Here is a 20,376-nt window from a genome sequence, read left to right as displayed (position 1 = left end):
ACATATTCAGCACTATAATTTATGAACATATGGAAGATAACGCACATACAGTACGATGACATTCAGAGACACAGTCTGATATCAGTACACTGGTCTACTGATACACTTTCGGTGTCACTGTATAGAAAACATTTATAATAAAGTGTAATCATATAAAGTTAGTGCTGGGCGACAGCTAGAAAGTTAATCATCCATATTATGTGTCATATCACTCCGAATCAATAATCAATCATTGATCAATTTTATTAACCTTTTTAAACAATGAAAAAAAGTTTCAATTTAACTACAGCATTTTAAATTTACACACTTTATTAAGGCAAAAAAGAAATAATTTTAATTTGACAAGTTTAAAACTTGAAGGGCACTCTGAGGGATGGGACACGGAAGAACAGGCACAGAGACGGAATTAGAACAAACTGTGTGGTGGTTTTATTTTTCTTTAAGGTGCCTCTGCAATTTAGTGCAGCAGAAAACCAGTGATAAAGTGAAAACAAACGTGTCGCTTCTTTCCAGGGGTTATAGGAGCTCTTGTGCAGGGATCCAGACTCCCAGCCTAGGCAGCATGAGGGTGGACGGCAGCATCAAGGTGAAGCAATCCTTTCCAGGAGCGTGGTGTAGGCTCAGCCGGCAATCTGGGGTTTTAGGTCAGCTGGAGGTTTCTGTACACCACCTCTGCCTCACTCTCGTGCCCAGCGGCGCTGACCATGGTACTGAAGTCTGAAAGATCGCGCTCAACGCCGCTGGCCTAGGTGCTGAACCGCCACCTTTTACACTCTCTCTCCTATTGTCTGCCAAACAAACTAAATAATTCAACAAATATATTAATTATATCTTACATGAAGATAAAATATTTGTTAAATAAACTCGTATAAGAATATAAGCTATCAAAATAAATTTGAATTTGAATATAAACAACAGAGTGATGAAGCTGCAGATTAAATCGCCTCTTACAAGTTTTTATGTTTGTGGAAATGACAGAGAAGCTAACAAGACATTCAGGTAAACAGGAGAAATAAAAAAGATCTACTTGTATAACACAAGTTTCCTTTGCAGAGAACTCGATGCTGCTTCATGGCTCACGCTATGAGAACGTTTCTTTGTGGAAGTTGTGTCTGAAAGTCTGTGTAAAATGTGTGTCAACTTTTTAATGATTCTGATGTTTTGATTCTTATTCCTGTTTTTCATGTTCATGTTGTTTCTTAATGATTTCTCATTTGAAATGATCAGTGATGGAGGTTCTTTTGAAGAAAAGGAATGGGATGGAGAAACACTTCCAGGCTGATAAAGACAGGTTGGTGCTGGAGCTGGAGGAAATGAAGGAGAAGATGACGAAGGAGAAAGAGAGATCGGAGCTCCATCGGAGAGAGAACGAGGCAAGAGAAGCTCAGACCAGAGAAGAGATGGAGGCTCTGCTGAAGGAAAGGGACGAAATGAGAAGAAGATTTCAGGCTGATAAAGACAGCTTGATGCTCCAGTTAGAGGAAGAGAGAAGGAACACGGAGAAGGAGATAGAGCGGTTTGACAAAAGACAGAAGATAACTGAAGGCTGCTGGAGGAAACACTGTGAGGTAGTAGAGCAAATAATTCTTGAAGAAGTAACAGAGCTGGAGAAAATGACAAAAGAGCTGAATGACCTGAAAGAAATTGTGGAAGAACTTAAGCAGAAAGCCAGAACTACGTATGGATCCTGAGATGATGAGGGTTGGCTGGTTGCTGAAGCTCTGCAAGAGGAAGACGGTACTTGGAGAAAGAGATGGAGTTCTCAGCTGAGAGACAGTAAAAAGCCAGAGCAGCTCAGTCGACAGAAGTGATCGACGTTCTGGTGAAGAAAAGGGTTAAAATAAAGACACAGTTGGTGCTCGAACAGGTAATCGATATCTTGGACGCAGTCGCTCACTGTTCTTCATACGGAAAGCGAAAGAGACAGGAGCTGATAAAGAGCAAGGAGAGAGAGGTTCACTCTACAGAAGTGACTAATGATTCAGTGAAGGAAAGAAAGGAAATGAAGAAAGAGCTTTATGAAGAAAAAGAGAGGAATGCAAAAAAAGAAGAAATGGAGGAGAAAAATCAAGAGAGATTCGAGCTGGAGATTCGAGCCATGGAAGAGTTTCTGGAGGAAAAAATTAATGAACTGAGAACGTTTAAAGCTGAAAAGGAGAGGATGGAGAGGATTCCTTAGATGGTGGAAAAACCGTGGTTCCAGAAGCTCAGGATGAAGCTGAAGAAGTAGAAGAAGAAGAAAAACACCAAAGAGAGGCAGCAGATGAAGAAAAATCAAGAGAGGGAGAGCGAGGATAAAGAAGCTCAGATGAGACAAGAGGCTCTGATGGAGAGGAGATTTAACACTGGGGACAGTAGATATCTGAGAACACACACACACACACACACACTCTCTTACATTGTACAGAATTGTGTGTGTGTACATATGTGTAAAATAGGTGTTAAACTAGCAGATCTTTTCCCTGTTTATTTCATGTGTATATATGAATAATAAATAATAAAATTTGAATAATAAAACCTTTGAACAGAGTTTTAAGTTGATGAAATCCTGAGGATGTCTTGGGGTGGGGTGGGGGGATTAATGTATAGTCTTATTACCATTTATTACCTGAGAGTGTGTGTTTGTGTCACATAAGACTTTTAAACATCTAGAACATTATTACTGAACCTTTAAGCTACACCTGTGTAAACAAACGACATCATTACAAATGACGTCTTCATGTACAACTTTTAACGTACACCTGAACAAACAAATAATTAACATTTATTGTTATGACCTTAAAGTTTAAGATAGATGCTTTAGGGGGTAATGAAACTCACTCACTCATTTTCTACCGCTTATCCGAACTACCTCAGGTCACGGGGAGCCTATCTCAGGCGTCATCGGGCATCAAGGCAGGATACACCCTGGACGGAGTGCCAACCCATCACAGGGCACACACACACACACTCATTCACTCACACAATCACACACTACGGACAATTTTCCAGAGATGCCAATCAACCTACCATGCATGTCTTGGACCGGGGGAGGAAACCGGAGTACCCGGAGGAAACCCCCGAGGCACGGGGAGAACATGCAAACTCCACCCACACAAGGTGGAGGCGGGAATCGAACCCCCAACCCTAGAGGTGTGAGGCGAACGTGCTAACCACTAAGCCACCATGCCCCAGGTAATGAAACTGTCAAAATTAATTTTATGAAAGGTGAAGTATAATATATATATATATATATAAAAATAACATGGGCAACATTTTCACTGCATCCATTCTGACCAAACAAAGGAACAAAACAAATATCTCAGAAGTGTTCAATTTGATAAATGTTTCTTCAGTCCAACATTTTGGTAGTTAATATTCCACCACATCCCTAATTAAAATGATTTATGATTGGTTTAATGAAGCAGTCCAATCATATCAGATCTCTTCTCTGGCCTCAGAGTAAAGCTTTACTTAACATTACATTTCATTGCACAGAAACAAACAAACAAAAAAAAACAACTTTTTCTTTAAAACCGTTTATTGCTTTCATGCATGAGTGCCAAAAAATCCCCAAGACCTGGACTACAGTCCTCAAACACTACAGATGATGCAAAATATTCCCTCCCTCCCTTCGCTTTATGTACAAATGTATAGAATCATAAATCGAAGCTCAAAAGGGGACCATTAAAGTAGGAAATCGTCTGAAAAGCTCCTTGTGTCTGTGGACAGTATTGCAGCAGGTACGTAACATGCATCAACAGAAATGTGGTGCTGTTAACTGAAATGGTGCGCGCACACACACACACACACTCACGCGCACACACACACACGCTCCCCAAAGTCATTTTACAGCTTCTTTGTGCAAAGAGGTACAAATGATGCATGAACACATTTGCTTAAGAACACATTCCTGTTTTAGACTGATACACATTATTGTAGACTTTATTCATCTGTACCATCTTTCACATTAAACATAAAACAAAATGAACATAAATCCACCAAGAATTCCACATCTGAGGAGCTGGAGTATGGTGTTTTCCTGCAGCGCTTGCTTTGGTTTGGGTTGGTGTACTTTAACACTACAGTGGTTTGTAAAAATATAGTGATGTTCTGCGTGTCAAAACTGTGCTGAGCATCAAAATCATTTCCTTCCTGAAGTTGCCTCTAAAAAAAAACGCATCAGCAAAATTTTCAGCTTTTTTCCCCCAATGTAAACAAACCTTTGGGCTCATTTGACGTAAGGATGTTCGTAGAGATATATAAAACCTACATAAGCCCTTCATAACAAGTGATTCAGAACTGGACAGACATCGCGACTGACATTCGACTGTTATAACAACTGACAGTGATGTCAAAAGATCAAAACCGTAGTTAAAAGAAAGAAATTATGCATTTAAAAAAAAAAGTAGTCTTGTGTTATTCTCCATAAACATCAAAGCAGAGGTGAGTTTCACTTAACCACACTTAACACATCATGTGCATGTTACAAATGGCCTAACAGGTTTATGTCAAGATGAATGTATATGAATTGTTTTTGGTGTTATGTCATGTCTAAATGAGGCAGCACCTCGTTGTAGATTTATAGCACATGTACCATATTGTTATGTCAACTTCTCTACAGTGTGTCATTTTCATAACAGCCAGTACCACGTTAAGTCAGCTTTATGTAAAGTACAGAAACACCTTACATCAAAGCTTATAACAGCTTACCTCTCATTATTGACAACTTTATAACAGACGACACCCCGGACAGTTATAATGACTGGCACCGCATGTCAACTTTGTTATCTTCATTTTTCAACAGTTTACATCATTTGATATGAAATGGACTCATTATGAAATGGACTCGTGTCAACGCTACAACAGTCGATGTTTCTTGGCAACTTCATAACCGTATTCAATCTCTAATTGTGTCAGATTTATCATCATCATCATCATGTCACTTTATAACAGCCGATAATCATCTCCATGACCTCAGACCTCGGTTGTCTCAGGGCTTACGTAGGCTCTACATAGCCTTATGAACACCTTATAAGTTTCTAACCAAAGTGCTACCGAAACCTCTACCAAAGTGCTACCGAAATTAGAGATAAACTAACTGATAATCAGAGCAGTTTTCCGCAACGTGTTAACTACATCTTTGGTTTGGCACTTTGACCTTTTTAAAAATCAGGTGGAAATCTAATAGACAATAGTTTGTTTGTTTTTTAAAACTAAAGTTAGCTTCTTTGCCGTTAGGTGGCTGCTGTCAAAGTACAAGACACTTTGGGGATAGATTTCAGGCTAGTCTACAAGGCATGGATACGACATCCATTTAGACTGTCAATTTAAAAAAAAAAAAAAAAAAAAAAAAAAAAAAAAAAAAAAATTATAATAATAATAATAAAAAAGCTGTGACGATCCAAAACCTCGGTCAATCCACGGAGGAGAAAATGACGAGTCATGGTGCGTTTGTTCGCATCTAAATGTGTGGTCCTTTATGACGAGCTGGAATGATCTGAGACCATTTACACTTTTGTTATCCGTCTCGACTACACGACTGCAAAACCAATCTGCCATCGTTTAGCAGTAGTGCAACAGATTTAAGGAGGATTTCGCAAATATGATTCAGCCCTTTTCTTATTTTATTTACTTTTTTTCTTTTTTTTTGCTCCCCTGGCCTTTGATTAGCACTGAACACACACATACGCACACACACGCACGCGCACACAGACACACACGGTCCGTTAATTAATTTTCCAGGACGAAGCACTAAACGGAACAGAAACAGAACACCTGATAATTTGTGTTCAAGCGGCAGGAAACAAGAACCAAGCAAACATTTAAGAGCATTCGGAAATTTCAGCCAAGACATGCAAGCCGATCAGAAGTGTACGAGGAAAACATCCAGGGAGAAACAATGTGGCACTGCCTGCTGTAGAATAAATAACTTTACATTCCCACGTCCCGCCGACATCCCGGAGTTAAATCCTCTGAAGAAGAAGAAAAAAAAAAACAAACAAAAACAAAAAAAAAACAGTGACTAAGAAGGAGAGGAATAAAAACTCCTGAAGTCCCCTGTGAGAAGTACCTACAAAATCCTCACCAAAGCATGTGTGTGTGCCACTACATAAATAATCGGGACATCCATTGTAATAACGGAGAACAGATGCATTTTTTTTCTGAGCAGTCTGTAACCAAACCCTCATTACTTCTTTTGCTTCTTGAAGATCTTGAACGGAGTGTGTTTCTTGCGGCTTGTGGAGTCAGTGTCTTCGCCTGTGGAGCAGCTGTCTTCCTCCAGTGGGCTTTTCTTCAATGGGATCTGCGAGATGCGGTTCCCGCTCTTCATCACCGCTATCCCGGAGAGCGCTGTGGGAGACGCCATGTCTGGCTCGGTCGAGTTCGGGCTTAAGGAGCGCGAAGATTCCGAAATGGAGCCGTGGATCTCGCTCATGCTGGCTGACTTCCCCATGCCATAGATCTTTTTCATCAGGATGGGGCTGTCTGGGGTTGCGTCGGGAGATCCGCCCAAGTCGACGGCTCGGTTTCCTCCGTTGGGGGTGTGGAAAGGAGCCGAATCCTCAGAGCGCGAGAAGGAACCCTGGAGGAGAGACGTTGGTTTCATGGGAAGTGTCTTGGAGCTCAACGACAGGCGCAGCTGTTCGCTGGTCTGAGATACGGACAGGGACGAGTCCGAATCAGACCGATTCAAATCCCTGAGGAGAAAGATTCATTAATGAAGGGGAGATCTTCGGGAACAGATTAATTCAGCAGTTTTCAATCACCTGTTATTTAGTTTCAACAGGTAACTGTAAAACTTGTGATGTTAACACTTAACTATATTATAAAGTGATTATCCCATAAATCAGTAATTGCACAACTAAATAAAGGATAGGAAGCAAGTCAGTGCAAAGGTGCCAACATGGAAATCCTAAAAGGAAGAGAGAGAGGAAACATCTCCTAACGTATGACCAAGTACAACAATATTGTACGCGTTGCTCGTGAACTTGACAATCGATGTTCACGTGAGTGTTTCACGTCCTGCGTGTTAAATAGCTTTAACGCAAGCCAAATTTCAGACAGTTTTGTGCATCAATCAATCGTTGATTCTAAATGCCAAGGATAAACTGTAAATGTTGGCATCTCGGCAGAGTGAGAGAAACATGCTAACAGAGCTTTATGAAAGAGATCACTGGAATGGGATGCAACCAGAAAAGGCTGGTTAAAAGATATTAGCTTTATGAATTTCACTTTTTTTCATGCCAGGCAAGGTGCACAATCACAAACGCCAACACAAGTACCCAAAGCTTCTACTGCGGCAAGGGGGCGAATCTGGAATGGGGTCCATTGGCTGGAAAGACGAATGATAGAAGGAGGAATGAGGAGCAGAAGATGAGAAGGATGAGGAAGAGAAGGGCGAGGAGTAGGGCGGAGACGAGGCGCAGAAAATGGAGGGGTGCGAGACAGAGAGGCCCAGCTTGTCAACCTGCCCGTGAGATTGGCGCAGGTTCGGCCTGGGCCAGGATGGTGGGAATGAACTGCCCTCCCCCTGATGCCCTCCGGCCACGTGGCTGCTCTCTACCAACCTCTGAGAGCCCAAGGCCAGCTGCGGGTCAATGTGCCTTTGGCGAAGAGACATCATACTGGGAGCTGTGGACACAGAACAGCAGGTGTTACACAGGTAATTTAAGTACATATGTAATGGGGAAAAAAAGGGTGGTGTGATTAAGCAGGAAGTTCAGGTGCAACTCAAGACTGTGTTTGGAGTTAAAGTATGCAAGTGAGAGGGTGAGACACAGCCGCTTTATCAGGTGAACAAACACTGATCACAGACATACAGCAATGTTATTTCTCCACAAGGAATTAGGGGATTTAACCTGACTGTGATGTTAAACTGGACTCACTTTACACTTAAATTTAAACACCTGGCTTTTTAATTCAGAACATTCTGGAAAGATTAAGCAAATAATCCTGATTCCTACAGTAACGAGTACACCAGGGCTGTCAATAAAGTAGTAGAGTCCTCCAAGACAGATACAGCTTAGGGATGTAAAATTAAACCTCTATAAAATGTCTATAGGTCTTGTAAAATAAGAAAGATCCCTTTTCCTGAATCATGTGAAACCAAGAGTGTGTTTAGTTGTAAGGATTTATAAATGCAGTTTCAGAACTTTCACAGAACATGCGTCTCAATCTGTTGAAGGAAAACGACCAACGATTAAGGACTGAGCTTCACATAATGGATCTAAGTTGCTGTCATTAACCCTAATCGTGTTCCTATAAAAGCAGGGTATAATAGCAGAGTTTTACTCCTCTTACAGCACAACAAGTTTTTATTAATCTCAGAATAACACGTTCATTTTTAACCATTTAACGTCCATGAAACAAATTAGCTGATGATCAGTGATGGTTATAAACAGTTGTTCCTTTGCAAGCCTCTTTTTCTCTCTAAAGTTAATAATAATTATGATAACAATAAAAAAAAAACAGCATTATTAATAAGCAAGCATATAAACCGTTTGTCCTGAAGACACTCCATTAATACATACAAAGCACCGAGACTAGACTTCCAAAAATGCTAAACAAAAATCTCCTTACAGAAAACGTCACCCATTACACACCGATTTTAACGGTTGAAGTTCACCTAAATCAAGCTGCCATGAAGTGAAAGAATCGTTCAAGTACAATGGGGTTTAGTTTGTATCGTCATAGCAACAAATCAGACATTAGAAATGCCAAGACTAAACAGTAAATGTTGGTAAATCTGTTCAAATGATTACATAAGAACATGAGTGAGATTTCCTTTGACAGCCCTGACGTACATGAATATTCTAGGCAGGTTGCAGAGACAGAGATCAGCCATTAAACAGCAGCATACTGTAATGTTAATGCGTTTCTGTCCACTGAGGTGTATGTGGATCGCAAGGAAAGAATGAGAAGTGCTTGAGTAAAAAGGTGATGACAGCCAAAATTAAAGACCGGAGGTCACTCACACACGGGCCTGTAAACCGGACGGCATCTGGAAGGTTGGGCGAGTCGAGTATCAACGAGAAACGGCTGTTAAAATCTGCTGACCCTACTTTGAGAGGCTGAATTGAAAAGTTTGACAAATCTGACAAATAACATCATATAAATAAAAGCCAGTGTGTTTTTCACCATGTTTCTGGTTTCCATCAAGAGCTTGTATGCTAATAAGTCTTACAAATGTTGCAATTATATTACATTACTATATATTTTACATCGTTAGGCAGTCAGGTTACTGTAATAAATTTACAAAATACAAATTCCCCCCAAAAAAAGCCTGAAGTTCAAAACCTTTAGAAATGTGACCTTAAGGGCACTTTCACATATGTACTGTTTAATCTGTTTTCCACATCATTAGTGTAAGAACACGGCCGTCACACTCTGGTTCAGTCTCCGCACTTGAACTCAGAGAAAATCATTCGATTCTGAATCGACTCATCTGCAGAAAATGAATCAAAATAAAAGATTTGGTGTCATGATTCATGTATTCTGAAGTACCATTTCCAAAAAAAGTGACAAAATCATTGTAAGAAAGCCTGAAGTCCACCCCCCCTCATTCCACCAGACAGAAAGCGAACAAGCTTTGTGCCTACACACCGTTAAGAGTTAAGTTTCACATTACAATCCCACGACCCTGCGTCTGTTCATAAACTGAAGTGATATTGTGACACGTGTATGGAACACATCAGTAGGAGGGTTTTTTAGATTTAAGCAGCAGGCCCTTAGTTCGTCTTTGTGAGCCCTTAATGGACCGAGCCTTGGAGCCGTTTGAGTCTGGCAAGTCCTTACATTGCAGAGGTCCAGGTGCCACGATGTCCTCATCCATGTCGTCCATGTCTTCGGACATCATAATGGTCTGCGGTGTAGCACGACCTCCCATGAAGCTGGGGTCCAGGTTGAGGGCGGAGGCTAAAGAGGGCAGACCGGGATTATTCACTACTGTGAAACCTGCCAGCATCTCGATCTGATGCCATCGGTGCAGACGCTCTCGCAGGGCAGCGGTTACCTCTGCTAGGGCCTGCCTGAGAGAGCGAGAGAGAGAACGAGAGAGAGAGAGAGAGCGCGCATAAGAGGGAGGTAAAGAGGGTAGAGCAAGAGAAAGAAAGAGAGGGAGAAAGAGAGAGAAAGGGAATTGAGAGAGAGAGAGAGAATGTGAAAAAGAAAAAACAGACAGAGAGAGCGCATAATAGGGAGGTAAAGAGGGTAGAATAAGAGAAAGAAAGAAAGAGAAAGAGAGAGAGAATGTGAAAAAGAAAAGAGAAAGACATAGAACAAAGGGAGAGGGGGAGAGAGAGTTAACTATGCTGCAATAAGGAATTCATTATAACCAATTTCAAAGATTTTCTTCAACATGGAAGGTAATATGCAAATTTCCCTTATTTATTAAAACAAGTTATAAAATATTTTCATATATATTGTATGTTATAGTCATATCTCTCACTCATCTTCTACCGCTTATCCGAACTGTACCTCGGGTCATGGGGAGCCTGTGCCTATCTCAGGCGTCATCGGGCATCAAGGCAGGATACACCCTGGAGGGAGTGCCAACCCATTGCAGGGCACACACACACACACTCTCATTCACTCACTACGGAGAATTTTCCAGAGATGCCAATCAACCTACCATGCACGTCTTTGGACCGGGGGATTAAACCGGAGTACCCGGAGGAAACCCCCGAGGCACGGGGAGAACATGCAAACTCCACACACACAAGTTGGAGGCGAGAATCAAACTCCCAACCCTGGAGGTGTGAGGCGAATGTGCTAACCACTAAGCCACCGTGCCCCCGTTATAGTCATATAATCATCTAAATACTGTATAAAAATGCATAAAGTCCAGTCTTAAGTCGTTTAAGCGAATCAATGAAATAAATAAATGAATAAACAGACATACAGATGAATAGATAAGCAGGTCAGTGTAAATAAACGGCTGTTTAGAGACGTGACGTCCTCGAGTCCGTATCGGTGATACAAACGAACACGGTGTAAATGAGAGCAGGGACTCACTTGGCTGCCAGGATTTTGTGGTCCACATCATCTAGTGAGGAGCTGTGTGCCACGTGAAACGTCCCAAACAGTGTGTTCCTCTTCTTTTTGATCTTCTCTGCCTGGGAATGAGACAGAGTTCCGGCACGAAGGTTTACGCTGTTAATAATCGCTCTGATTAAAAGCAGTCACACTTTGTGGTGTTAATCAGACGCTGGTTTCCTATTGAGAGCTCGTTAGATCCTATATTAAAGGTTTATACAGAAGTCCAGGCTGAGTCAACTAAAAGCAGAAAAACTGCTCTCATCTAAAACAGACTTAATAAACAAATGAACAGATTCAGATTTGATCCAGATTCAGCTGGAGACTGAACTTAAAATATAAATACAAAAAACTGGCAACAATTCACTATAATAATAATAATAATAATAATAATAATAATAATACTCCTCTCATTCACAATTAAACAAAAGATAATTACAAAAAAATAATATTACTGATAAAAATGACCAGAAAATTCCACCAATAATATAATAAAATATTTTTTATAACACCAGTTATTTATAATAAAAAAAATACAAATAAATAAAAAATGTCAGCGATTCAGAACAAAAAAGTCATAAAAACGGCAACAAATAATAACAGCGAACGCATGAAAATGAATTAATTTAAAAAATAAACGGCAATATTAAGAAGTCTGACAAGAACAACAATAACAATGTCCTTTGCAGCATCCAAAGAAAGAGTTACATTTATGTCATATTCAGAAATGTGACTATAATCTCAGCATATCATTATACTTAATGATCTAAATACTAAAACTCATTAAATGTCTTGCTGCTTTAATGATTCAGAACGGAGATTTCTGTAAACATTGTAATACTAACCCCCTCTTTGGCGACTTGCAGCTGTTTCTCGGCGTTCTGCTTCTTGATGTTGTAGTACTGCACCTCCACCTCGTGTGTGAGCTGCAGCCATTTCTGCAGAGCTTCAGGCGGAGACCAGCTGCTGCGCGACTCCAGCTCTTTCTCAGCCTTCTTCAGGGCCATGCGTACCTGCGGGGGGCGCCAGAGTCAGCTCAAATACCGACAGCATGCAGAAAATACACTTCTCTGCTGAGTGGTACAGGCCCACAGAGCGAGAGCGAGAGAGAGAGAGAGAACATGCCACGGCTGGTTAAGGATGAAGGTCTGAGAATTATAATGCATTGTTTCCCGGCAACTAATGGAAATTTGGTTGGGCGTATCGAAAGCACGAGCGGTTCGGAGTGCATTACGTTTGAATGAAGAGATAAAGCATACAAAGTGCAGGAGCCGATAATGAATCAAAATTGTGCTTATTCACTGTTGCGTGAGAGAAAAATAAAAAGATAGCCTCAAACTGTACAAACTGGCAAATCCAGCCAACCTATTTTTATAAAAAAATCACTGACAAATTCCAACACGCATGGATTCAGACTCACATTCCTTACTTTCTTAACTAAAGACAGTTTCTATTAGTTTAATTAAAAATAAATAAATAAATAAATAAATTAAAAACCAATAGCTCAAAAAAACACTTCTGATTTAATGGCAGCTTGAAGTTGGAGAGAAACCGGACACTACATGGTGACATGGAGATTTTTTCTCATGTGGTTGTGATTGCAGGAGTTTTTATTCAAAGTCTCAGGAGGATGATTCATGACTTTTTTAACGAGTCTAGGATGTAGCGTTGTTAACATTAATATTAACACAGTACTATCTGTTTGCTCTTCTGGAAAAGACTGAAGCATAACGAAGCAGTACGTGTACTGCATAGGAGACAAGCAAGCGATCGTGTTACAAAATGAAAGACGAGACCAACGTAGAAACGCAGGCCTTCAAGATCACAACCTTTGTGTTTTTCCTTTTATTCGTTCACTAACTTCCCTCTTCCTCATACTTCATCTCAGATTCCACAAGAACTTTTGCACATTTCTCAAATACTAACTACGAAAACCTAACGACGGTTAGAGTTAATAATAACCGATGCAAGGACTTTTGTTTGTTCTATATATTAAAATATGTATCTATAACATTTATCTAAACATTAATATAAAAGGTTTGAGAGGAACTGTGACCCTTCAGCACATCGTTACCTGTTCCAGCTCTTCCTCGGCGTATTTCTGCCTGCTGAGCTCATTCACCGTTCCCTCCCGAAGCTCCCGCAGCCGCTGAGCCTCCTGCTTGGCAGAATTGATCTCGTCCCTGAGTTTCTGCTCCAGGTTTACCTTCTCCACCTCCACCGTGCGGTGCTCCTCCTGTGCGATTCGCAGCCTGAGCATCAAAACAGTTCATTCAGAGAAGAAGCTTGAACAGGACTCTTCACCCGACAATCTAATTGCTTATTTTTAATTACTTAACCTACTTAATACTTATTTACTTTCCCTAATAACATCTTAATATATCTAATGACCTTTTTCCAGTTTTGTTATATTTATATAATATTTTATCTGTTAAAAATCTCCATGCTCTGCATCCAGGCTGCCCAATAAAGACAAAAAACAGCACACTGCATTTATATTACAATATGCATTCTGAAAATAAATAATAAAGAGATTAGTGAAAGAAATAAAATATTATTAAAATATTGAAGCTGTGATCAAAGGTAAAAACAGGCCTGCATTCATTACATAAACGTTACTCATATTTCTGAATATTCCAGATGATAAGAATTGAAATTGCACACACACAACACATACATTATTAAGTCTTTGTGTGTGTGTGTGTGTGTGTGTGTGTGTGTGTGGTGTACATTTTATATGTTGGTACCTTTAAGAATTGCTTCGTTAAACATTTGCGGTTGCACCCCTCACCCACAGATAAACAGTAACAGGAAGTACAAATAAACTAGGAAGAGAAGCTACTTGAGACTGCAACAGCACTCAAAGCTTTAGTGTATCCAGGTAAAAAAAAAAAAAAAAAAAAAAAAAGACACTGCTGAAAAATTCTTCTTGATCAAGGTCTTCTGTATCTAAAATGCACGTTGTACGGTTGCTAGGCTCCCAGCTGTCCTTGTTATTCCAGCCTACAAAGCGGGTGTGAACCCCGTGACTGTAAAAACACGCCTGTGTGCTGGTGGGCGCCTTAGACAGAGGCCAGAGGGAATATCTCAGGATCTTGTTACACACACTCACACACACTATACTATTATCATATATCTGCATTTTCCTCATAAACCTAAAATGTATTCAAGTTGAAGTTTGATGAATTGTAGATTTTTGCTCATGAAATGATTCGCCAGTCGAGTTTGAGGCACTTTCCTTTGAAACTTAAAGGTAGTGTGACAGCATATTGAAGCGCTTGACTGATTTCCACAACAGCCAATAGCGTTCAAGATACACAAGCGTGTATCTAAACAATCTAATCAACAGCTTGACAATGTAGATAAACATGAAAAATGAGGTAAAACAGACTTTTCTTCACCGCGACCTTCACCTTTGCCGCGCGTTTCTGGATTCATGACATACACTTCGGAGCCGAGGTCGAGTGCAAGTCTAGTCTCAAAGTTACACTAAGACACTAACGGCTCTAACTGGTAGATGTGATTCTGTCACACATATTATTTCACTCTTACTTAGGGCTGGGTGATATGGCTGAACACTGTATCAAGATATCAGTGCTTCATATCGGTCGATATCAATAATGACCCATTTAAAATAAGGACCAGGAGAAAAATATTATATTCAAACATTTTTATTTTAAACTTAACCTTCCTCTGATCGTAATCCCTCAGTTATTAAGACAGAAATGTCAACAAGCAGGAAAACTCAAATAATTATAATATAAACATAAGTCTAAAGTCACAACGAACACTTAACAATTATCTCTTAACATTTAAGGTGCAAAATGAAAGAAAATGTAAGAATGCTTAATAAAGTGTAATAAAATAGTGCAAAGTGTTAAATATAAACAGAGAAACCTGAGAATTTAGTGCAAGTTTAGTGCTAGGAAGTTCACTAGCTGTTCACCTTCTGGTGAATAAAGTGTTTTAAAATATGTGCAGTGTTTTTTAAACAAATAAAACTGAGGTAGACTGAGATACATCTGTAATATAAAAAACAAACCTGATACACTACAGTAACATCGTTTGAAATATAAAATCTGCAGAAATATGAAAAAGTAGCTGAATTTTCCTCTTTTAGCGTGTGGCTCCCTACGTTGCTAGGTTACCAGAGAGTGAGTGCCTTTGTTAATGCAACCAAACTCGCTTCGCAACCTCTGTTTTCTTCCGTCAAAGAAACGTTTTATCGAACACATTTTTTTATTGATATGGATCACGTGTCTATCGCGATACATATCGTTATCGTTTTATCGCCCAGCCCTACTGTTACTGATGGAGAAGTCCTAAACGTCTATAAAGACAGAAACACATTATCCATCTGTCTGATGTAGGAACATTCACTACATTGAACAGCATAAGGAAAAAGGGAAAAATCTCTCTCACTGCCCATCCATCTATCTTCGAAATATACCATATTGGCATCCATGACAACAAGGGACAGAACCGAACGCAAATTCTGATTTTACAGCCGAGCAGCAGACTTGAAGCTGTTAATTTGAAACGACATCCCAGACGACGCTCTACAACAGACGTGGCCTCTTGTAGCCATGACGGGATTAGCACATTTTCCAGGACTGCAGTGAACACGCCCAGGCTGCCCCTGAATACCTCTGCAATGCCTATAAAAAGTCGAGAGATAAAGCTGCCTCAGGAGAATGACCCTTGTCTGTATGACATACTGAGAACGCCTGGAAGGCACGTCTCATGACCGGAAGTATGCAAGTAAACAGATGAAATAACAGAAGAATATACAGAGTCAATAAAAAATAAATGTGTGAATGCTTGTATGATTTAGATGTCGACCGGCGACTTGTGACTGCTCCGCCTGGTTAATCATTAGCAGAACAAGCAAACTGGTATTGATACTGTAGGTACTGAAACAAAGCTGTACTCAGAAATAAACTGATCGTTCATTTATTAGCGAGACCACCAGGCAGGTCATGTGTTGTTCAGCTCCATGTTAAACCTAGAAGATTAGGCTAAAAAAAAAAAAAAAATAGACTATGAAGAGCTAGATAAACGCATGAACACAGAAACTCCCAGACATGTAACAACTTGATCTTACTCATTACCCCTTTCCTAATACGGTGTCCTAATAAACACGCTGTGTTTGTGCCCTTGACAAAGGCCCTGTTCACACCTGGAATTAAAATCCACCCCGAGTGATCTGATCACAGGAGAACAGCTGAGATGTGTTATGAACAGATTGAATAAACAAAAGCTGTCTGATTTTTGGTCTGAAACATAAGCTCCATAACAAGAAATAGAGTGGTTTTAGTGGTGTTTTAAAGCTACAAAAGCGTTCATTTAACTGCTATAACATGGTTGTGAAACTGTATAACATAAGTGTTGGTCATTATTGAGTTATTGGACTTCACAAGAACAATGGACATGTTCTCTCTGTATATCTGAACTCTTTCGGTTGAGCAGAATAGAAGACCAAACACTGTAACTGTATTACACGCATTACATGGAATGTTAACTGCGATTCCTAAATTTTAACATTACTGCTCCATTCTGGTGTACGCTGTGTGTTTTAGCATGGGTAGAAATGTCATTTTTCATGCACTCAAAAACCCCTTGGCAATTTTATTGATGGAAATTAAATCAATTCTTCCAGCGTTTGATGTACTAGCAGGTTTACCAGTAACTGGTTTAAATAACTTATTTTAATCACATTAAAATAAGAGCAAAGTTTGTGCTGAGCCGTGCGTTTGTCAGTTTTACTCCCTCAAAACGTCTTGCATGTTTTACAAATTTCTGACTGCGATAAATTCTTGGTTATGATGTAAACTACGAGTGCAGTCTCAGAGTGCAGTCATTATTTCTGGAGGAAACATACAGCTGTAAATGCCATACGGTCAGCAAAAAGCTTCTGGGACTTGAAGGACCACGTGAAGGTGACACCCTGGAGTAATACGATCCAAAAAGAGACCCCAGATGATTTCTAACACCTTCTAATGCACGAGGCTGTGAACTTTGCCATTAATTATTCCGCCAAAGCAACACGCTCACGTTTAAGAGGACGCACGCTTACTAGATGTGTCCAACAACTTCAAAAGTACAAAACAGGCTTAGAGTTACTGCAGTCAAGCTTGACGACTGAAACTTTTATTTAATCGTAATACTTTAATCGTGAAACTTTCCTGCAGCTTTGACATCCTTAAAAAATGAAAATTCTGTTTCTTTTATATAGAAATTTCAAAGCAGCAGTTAGTTCTCAAACCTTCACAGTCCAAGGCTTTGGACTGTGGATTAAACCCATTCAATTCAAGCAAACTACTGTATAGTTACTCTAACGATTGTGTTTATCGTGAAGAAATATTTAATTTACTGGTATAGAAAATACAACATATGATCGTTACACCTTGTACGTGAAAATGCACTTACATTTGCAAAACTCCGACTCACTCGTTTCTTAAACAATCCCTCTATTCTAATTCCTGCATTTTGGCCAAAAATTCTTGGAGTTGTTTTTTCATTTAAATCCTTTTTAACCTTAAAGACTGCCCACTCTCTAGAAGAAACAGGTGTGTGTACGGTTGTACGTAACGTGCTGCTTCAACATTTACTTGTCTTTTTATTTATTTTGTTTAAATCATTATTTAACACAAACCGCAGTAATTTTATACCAATTAAAAACTCTCAAACTCCGTTTGCAAAAAGTTGACAGATGTATAATTTGTTGTGAATCTGTAAAAGTTTATATTCCTTTCTTTCATTTTTTCTATTATTCTTTTCACTGCAAATAGTTTATTTATTATAAATTTACAATATTCATTTATTACTACCTACGACATTTCAACAAAAAAAAAATGTCACATTCAAGCTCTTTTCTTATAATCTATTGATTAGTAGAGACCAGCATAAGAAGAACTGAAGACACTCAGATCTTCATATCAACATTTATGCATAAAAAATGTCTGTGCTCATTGTCTAAGTGTTCGAGTCCCCCACCCCAATGGCCCACTGTGTAATGGCCCACTTAACAATAAATAAAGTTTTTTTTATAATTCTATAAGTTCTTGAATTCTTAATGAATGTGGATAAAATTTTAATGGAATTTATTTAATTTTTTTTATAGTAATGTTATGCTATGTCATCCATATAACTAGCCACTGATAGCTTTAAAACAGGAGACAAGGCTGAACATTTTAATAATAATAATAATAATAATAATAATAAGTATACACATAAGTGAAAGTGAAAAAACATCGATTTCCCTTTAACTTAGTCAATCGTTTTAACTCCGATTAGACATTTTATAATGCCATCATATTAACTTCGTACCTGAAGCGTTAAAAACTGAGAACTTACATTTTTTAGTTCAATATAGAGCTCGTATTCTGCTGTTAAGTTCAGTTAAATCCAGTGAAGTCTCCAGGCCCAGTGCACACACCTCTGTAAGTCTTCTGTTTTATAGTTTTGAGTTATTAGTAGTTATTATTGAACGTTGCGGCTTTTTCTTTGCCGACACAGATGCTGACACCCTTACGATCAGATGATACGCACACTGTTTCTAACTGAATCACTTCACTGCAAAATAAAATCTAATGTATAATAAAAAAAAAATCAGTCCAAAACAAACAAAAAAAGGAGGTAAAAAAAAAAATATTAAAGTCTCTTTATTATGTTTTTCCAAACTTAATCTTTGCCATTTGTCACAGGATCCAATATCTGATACATTCTCAGATCTTTTTCTCCTGATATGTTTTCTCTAATTTATTTTTGCTGATATCTAATACAGATACTCAAGCACAATTTCTCCAATATCAAAAATGTTTTCTGAAATCCAAAGCACCTTTAAGCTTCTTTAATTATACACCCTACTCCTTTGCAAACATGAAGTTAAATTTATTTAAAAAAAAAATATAATGCATGTTTGATTTGAAAAGAAGCACATTGTAACTTTGCTTAATATGAACAATATATAATGTTTTTATATTTTATACCCATTACTTTCACTTATGTCAGTATCATGAAAAATGTTTTGTAAATTTGCTAATTTAGCATTTTAGTTCGTCAGTGAATTATTATTTAAGGAATTTACATACAATTAAGAATGTGGGTTTTTAGAGTAAGAGAGTGAGAGAGAGAGAGAGAGAGAGAGATTCATTCAAGAACTGGTGTAAACAGTTTACTGATGTCTTCCTGTCAGATCATGGGAACTGAGAGTCTAATCTTTCATCACATGGCCACTTCCTGACTCATCAAAGCATGTTCATGGCCTTGAAACTAAGATTTATTAGGGATCAGAGGATAAATAAGGTGTGCTATTCATTATACCCTGTTTATGATACTGATATTGATCTATGACACATTGCTAGTGACGTTACAGCCACATTCATTGGGAGAAACTCTGTGATCTCAAACACCACGTTAAGAACAAATCCAACAGAACAAATAGTCGTTAATACGAACAGGACTTAAAGTCTCAGAATGCAATGCAGGTACAGTGTCGCCTGAAAGTTTGTAAAGCCTTTAAAGATTTCTATTTTTCTGCATCAATATGACAAGTCCCAAAAGCAGAAAGTTTTTTTTATTCAGGACAGGCTGGTCTGAGTATTTCAGAAACTGCTGATCTACTGGGATTTTCACACACAACCATCTCTAGGGTTTACAGAGAATGGTCCGAAAAAGAGAAAATATCCAATGAGCGGCAGTTCTGTGGGCGCAAATGCCTTGTTGATGTCAGAGGTCAGAGGAGAATGGGCAGACTGGTTCGAGCTGATAGAAAGGCAACAGTAACTCAAATAACCACTCGTTACAACCGAGGTATGCAGAAAAGCATCTCTGAACGCACAACACGTCGAACCTTGAGGCGGATGGGCTACAGGAGCAGAAGACCACACCGGGTGCCACTCCTGACAGCTAAGAACAGGAAACTGAGGCTACAATTCGCACAGACTCACCAAAATTGGACAATAGAAGATTGGAAACATGTTGCCTGGTCTGATGAGTCTCCAGATCTCAGTCCAATAGAGCACCTTTGGGATGTGGTGGAACGGGAGATTCGCATCATGGATGTGCAGCCGACAAATCTGCGGCAACTGCGTGATGCTATCATGTCAATATGGACCAAAATCTCTGAGGAATGTTTCCAGTACCTTGTTGAATCTATGCCACGAAGGATTAAGGCAGTTCTGAAGGCAAAAGGGGGTCCAACCCGGTACTAGTAAGGTGTACCTAATAAAGTGGCCGGTGAGTGTATATATATATATATATATATATATATATATATATATATATATATATATATATATATATATATATATATATATACACACACACACTCTAAATGAAAATGGCAAGATTTATGAA

At 39.1% G+C, this 20,376-nt stretch overlaps 1 protein-coding gene across 2 annotated transcripts in view; it reads right to left on the bottom strand.

Annotated features, from left to right (window-relative positions):
- Positions 1-3,908: 3,908 nt before the first annotated feature.
- stim1a (stromal interaction molecule 1a) overlaps positions 3,909-20,376 on the bottom strand; it is a 41,221-nt gene continuing 24,753 nt past the window's right edge. The window contains exons 8-13 of one of the 2 annotated variants that reach the window (XM_060888182.1): positions 13,091-13,268; positions 11,862-12,029; positions 10,996-11,096; positions 9,778-10,010; positions 7,266-7,614; positions 3,909-6,680 (exon numbers count right to left, since the gene is read on the bottom strand). In XM_060888182.1, coding sequence (XP_060744165.1) covers positions 6,170-6,680; positions 7,266-7,614; positions 9,778-10,010; positions 10,996-11,096; positions 11,862-12,029; positions 13,091-13,268 — 1,540 coding nt within the window. In that variant the 3' untranslated portion in view covers positions 3,909-6,169. The remainder of the gene's footprint in view (positions 6,681-7,265; positions 7,615-9,777; positions 10,011-10,995; positions 11,097-11,861; positions 12,030-13,090; positions 13,269-20,376) is intronic. The other variant, XM_060888181.1, reaches the window with a different exon arrangement.

Source organism: Tachysurus vachellii, chromosome 15 (assembly GCF_030014155.1).
Source record: "Tachysurus vachellii isolate PV-2020 chromosome 15, HZAU_Pvac_v1, whole genome shotgun sequence".
NCBI classification, from domain to species: Eukaryota; Metazoa; Chordata; class Actinopteri; order Siluriformes; family Bagridae; genus Tachysurus; species Tachysurus vachellii.
This window is presented reverse-complemented; position numbering and strand designations above follow the sequence as displayed.